The sequence below is a fragment of the Haliaeetus leucocephalus genome, unplaced genomic scaffold (assembly GCF_000737465.1).
Source record: "Haliaeetus leucocephalus isolate CR32 unplaced genomic scaffold, Haliaeetus_leucocephalus-4.0 Scaffold177, whole genome shotgun sequence".
Taxonomy (NCBI): Eukaryota; Metazoa; Chordata; class Aves; order Accipitriformes; family Accipitridae; genus Haliaeetus; species Haliaeetus leucocephalus.
Window position 1 is genome coordinate 620,819 of NW_010972613.1, and position 4,276 is coordinate 625,094.

Genomic DNA, 4,276 nt, shown 5'->3' on the forward strand with positions numbered 1-4,276 from the left:
GTCCCCGCTGTCCCCAGCCAAGCACATCGTGAAGGTTGACGGAAGAGCGGGACTCTTCAAGGGACTCACCCCCCGCCTCTGCTCCAGCGCCATCGGCACCGTCGTGCACGGCAAAGTGCTGCAGGTACCGGGGGGGACACACATACATGGGGCGGGGGGCTCTGCCACCGGGAGCTGGGGACTCATAGACCCCACGTCTCACTGCTTCGGTGCTGGCAGGGCCTTCCCTGTCCCCCGCAGCTGCACTAACCCTGCCCTTTCCTCCCCAGCGGTACCAGGAGGCCGAGCAGGCTGAGGTAGGTGTGAGGCCACTTTCCCCGGTGAATCCTCCCTCTCTCCCCCCTTTCCTCCCTCTCTCTTCTTATCCCTCTCTCCCTCTCTCCATCTCTCCTCCCTCTCTCCCTCTCTCCATCTCTCCTCCCCTCCCGTGTGCCCCCGCAGCTGCGGGCAGAGGCAGCCTGCCATCGAGTGCTGCCCCCAGGGAAAAACGCGGGGCTGAGGGGCTGCTGAGCCCACGCTGTGGGGGGACGACGAGTCCTTTCGGGGTGGTGGGGAGTGAGCGGTGCCTTTTCTGGGGGTCTGTTCCCCATCTGATGCCTCTTTCCCTCTCTAGCCTGGAGCCAGCAAGAAGGAGCCTGTGTCCTCGCTGGAGCAGGTTCTCAAGGAGGTGAGGAGGAGGAGGGTGCTGGGGTGCAAGAGGGGCTCGGTACAACACCGGCGCTGTTGGTGTCTCTACCTGCTGCGTCCCTGTCACCTGCCTCCCCGGCCCCTCCTCCTGACAGCCCATTTCTCCCCCAGACCTCCCGAGAGATGGTCGCTCGCTCTGCCGCCACACTCATCACCCACCCCTTTCACGGTAGGTGCCCCCCGCACCCCTACCACAGCTGGTGCGTGGGCCCGGTGACAGGTGTCTGTCACTCCTCTGTCACTCTGGAGTGTCCCTGTGCCCCCCCCCCGACCCCCACGCTGCCTGTCTCTGCCCGCAGTGATCACCCTGCGCTGCATGGTGCAATTCATCGGCCGGGAGACCAAGTACAGGTACGGGCAGGGGGGGCCGGGGCTGCCGCGGGGGTGGGGGGCTGCCTGCCTTCCCACGGTGTCCCCTCTGACCACAGCATTCTCCTCTTCCTCCCCGGCCCAGCGGGACGCTAAGCGCTTTCGCCACGATTTACCGAGAAGAGGGTGTCCTGGGCTTCTTTGCGTGAGTGCTGACAACCGGGGTCTCGGCGGTGGGTGGGGGCAGCAGGGGTCTCTCCCCAAAATCCACAAGCCTCGCTTGGGCATCGCTCCTCGCTTCGGCCACGGTGCTGCAGCTCTGCTCTCCCGTCTCGCTGGGCTCGAGAAGCACTCTGCCCTGACCTCGGCCATTGCTGGGGCGCACGGTTTCCCGTTCTGCCCTCCCCAGGGGGATTCCTGGCGCAGATCCGGCAAGCCCCTGCCTCATAGCAACCGGCCTTGGGTTGCGCGGGTGACATCCAGTGCCTGGGGACATTAAAACAGAGCAAAGATGTAGTAATCCTTCCCTGGGAGCACTAGCTGGGGAAGTGTTTTGGGTCCCTCTGGCAGCTCCCCTCCATGCCCGTGTCCTCTCTGAACCATTTGTTCTAACATCCCCGCTCCCGGCCCGGGGAGTTCCCCCTTCACCCGGCAGTTGGGGGGACGGCTACTCCCTCCTGTTCCCGACCGGCTGTTCCCCGGCTCTCCACGCAGCTGGATCTGGGTCTGCCCCGGGCTCACGTTCCCACTGCCTCTTCTCTTTCAGTGGCCTCATCCCCCGGCTCCTTGGGGACATCCTTTCGCTCTGGCTCTGCAACATGCTGGCCTACCTCATCAACACGTATGCGCTGGAAAATGGGGTACGGGCTCCGCGCCCTGCTCGGGAGGGCCCAGGTTGCATCTAGGGGGACAGTCCAGGGGGGCAGGACCCTGCTTTGGGGTGACAGCATGGCTCCATGGGGGTTGAAGGTGCCTTTTCTCCTCCCGCAGGTCTCAACTATGGCTGAGATGAAGAGCTACTCACAGGCAGTCACTGGAGTGAGTACAGCCCGCGCATACGTCTGTGTGTGTTGGGGGGGGTCTGTACCCCCATGTGTGACGCTGCCCCGGAGAAGGAATGCTCCGCAGAGGAAGCGCATGACCCTGCATGCCCGTGGGCTTACAACCTTGGCCTTGCCACCGTGTAGCCTGGCCCTGCATGGAGCCTGCGGGAAAGGGCTCCCTTCCCCGGGGGGGGCCCTGGGGATCTTTTAGGGCTTGTTCTCCCCATGTGGAGGGAAGCGGGGAGATCCCTGTAGGGGCCGGGGGCCACTGCTGACCAGCCCTGCTGTCCCTTGCAGTTCTTCGCCAGCATGCTGACCTACCCCTTCGTGCTGGTCTCCAACTTGATGGCTGTTAATAATTGTGGGTGAGTCTGCCACTAGTTCCTACCCCCTCAGCGAGGGCGAGCCGGCGCCCGGGGGGTGCTGGCATGGGTGACGGCCACGTCCCTCTGCGCCAGATCGGTTCCCCAAACTGCCTTTCCAAAGCTCCCAGGTGGCAAAGAGGTTTCAAACTGGCTGTGGGGTTGATCCCTCATCAGTAGCGCTGCGGTTGGGGGGGACACGTGGGGACATGTGGGGAGGGAGCCCAGCTTTGAAAGGACCATTTTGGGGTTCAGCCCAGCACAGGGCTGCAGAGGGGACGGGTCCTACCCCATCAGCTCAGCCCTGGGTGGAAATAATTCCTCGTGGGTCTTCCTTTCCCTTCCCCAGGCTGGCCGGGGGTCTCCTCCCCTACGCACCCACCTACTCCTCCTGGCTGGACTGCTGGAGCCAGCTGCACAGGGAGGTAAGTGGCCGGAGCCGGGCAGCGCCGGGATGCCACCCAGCCGTGGCAAGAACTGGGTGGGAGCCCTGCGGGGCCTGGGCGGGGACGCAGCGGGGCTTGGGGCAGCCCTGACTTACCCGACGGTGGTCGTCTTCCCCGTTCCAGGGCAACATGAGCCGAGGGAACAGCCTGTTTTTCCGCAAGGTGCCCGCAGGGAAGCGATACGTGTGGGAGGAGAGGAGGTTTCGTTGAAGTTGGAGCCGGGAGGGGAGTCGTGAAGCTGATGCTGGGCTCTGGAGGCAAAAAATGAGAGAGTGGTGATTTCTATACAGTTTTTTTTTAAATCATTTAATGCTGAGAGATGAAGGCAGATGTGTGAGGGTGTCTGTTGTGGGGCCAGGGGCTTTCTGGTGGGGGGGGCTGGCCAATCTCCAGTGTTCCTTCCCCAGTCCGACCACCCTAGCACTGTCTCTATTATTCCCAATTCTTTACCCAACCCCTTTCTGTCAGCCTGGCGCCCGCGCGGACCCCTGCTGTAGGCACAGTCAGCCAGGCTGGGTGCTGGATCGGTCCCATGAGACATCGCCACATCCGTCCTGTCCCCACGGGGACCAGCGCCTGTGTCTTGTCTTTAGCCTGAAAGCGTTGGTGTTGCCGAGGCTGCCTGGTAAATCCGCTGGCAGAAATCCTTCTCCCGCTTCCCATGGTTACGCCCTGGGAGCCTTTTCCCAGCCTTGGACCCAGTTTGAGGCTGTTTCGACAGAGGAAATTCCCCCATGAGATAATGGTGCCTGGAACCATCACCCCCTTACAAAAACCCGCTTGTTTCAAAAACCAGCTGTACAAGTGTCACAGGCGCTTGGGGAGTGACAGCCCCAACAACCCCAGGGGCTGCCCCCAGCCCGGGGGGGTGGATCAGAAGCCGTTCATTAACGGCTGGGGATAATTGTGGGGCAGCGGCGTGGGTGGTGGCAGGGCCCTGGGAGGAGCACGCTGCCTGAAGGGCTCCCCGCCTGTGCCTCAGTTTCCCCATCCTCGCTCCCTCTCGGGGCTGTAGTGGCGGGGGCAGCGATTGGATCGATCCCACCGTGGGTGTTCCCTGGGTGTTGCAGCACCCCCAGGCAAGGGGGGATACGTGGCTGGTGACAAGGGGAGGGATGGTGGCACGTGTGCACAGCTGGAGAAGGGGCTGCACAGCTGGATGAAGAGTTGCACACCCAGTGGCAGGGTTGCACAACTGGAGCAGGGCTTGCACACCCAGCAGGGGTTGTTGCATATGCAGAGCGGGGTGCAAAGCTGGTTGGTGGTTTGCACACCCGGTAGAGGGGGTTGCACACAGCAGGGGCGTTGCACGCCCGGCAGGTGAGTTTGCACACCCAAAGCGGGGGGGCTTGCACACCCAGCAACGGTGGTTGCACGCCTGGTGGTGGGGTCGCACACCCAGAAAAGGTTGTCGCCCAACCGGCAAAGG

General features: G+C 63.2%; 1 protein-coding gene across 1 annotated transcript in view; it reads left to right on the forward strand.

The window, feature by feature from the left end:
* Positions 1–3,164, forward strand: part of AGBL2 (ATP/GTP binding protein-like 2) — a 7,644-nt gene extending 4,480 nt beyond the window's left edge. Inside the window, exons 14-24 of the mRNA XM_010564379.1 lie at positions 18–124; positions 270–296; positions 614–667; positions 799–856; positions 987–1,038; positions 1,142–1,201; positions 1,763–1,856; positions 1,987–2,034; positions 2,337–2,404; positions 2,751–2,826; positions 2,971–3,164. Of these exons, the coding sequence (XP_010562681.1) occupies positions 18–124; positions 270–296; positions 614–667; positions 799–856; positions 987–1,038; positions 1,142–1,201; positions 1,763–1,856; positions 1,987–2,034; positions 2,337–2,404; positions 2,751–2,826; positions 2,971–3,057 (731 nt within the window). The 3' untranslated portion in view covers positions 3,058–3,164. The remainder of the gene's footprint in view (positions 1–17; positions 125–269; positions 297–613; positions 668–798; positions 857–986; positions 1,039–1,141; positions 1,202–1,762; positions 1,857–1,986; positions 2,035–2,336; positions 2,405–2,750; positions 2,827–2,970) is intronic.
* Positions 3,165–4,276: the final 1,112 nt, after the last annotated feature.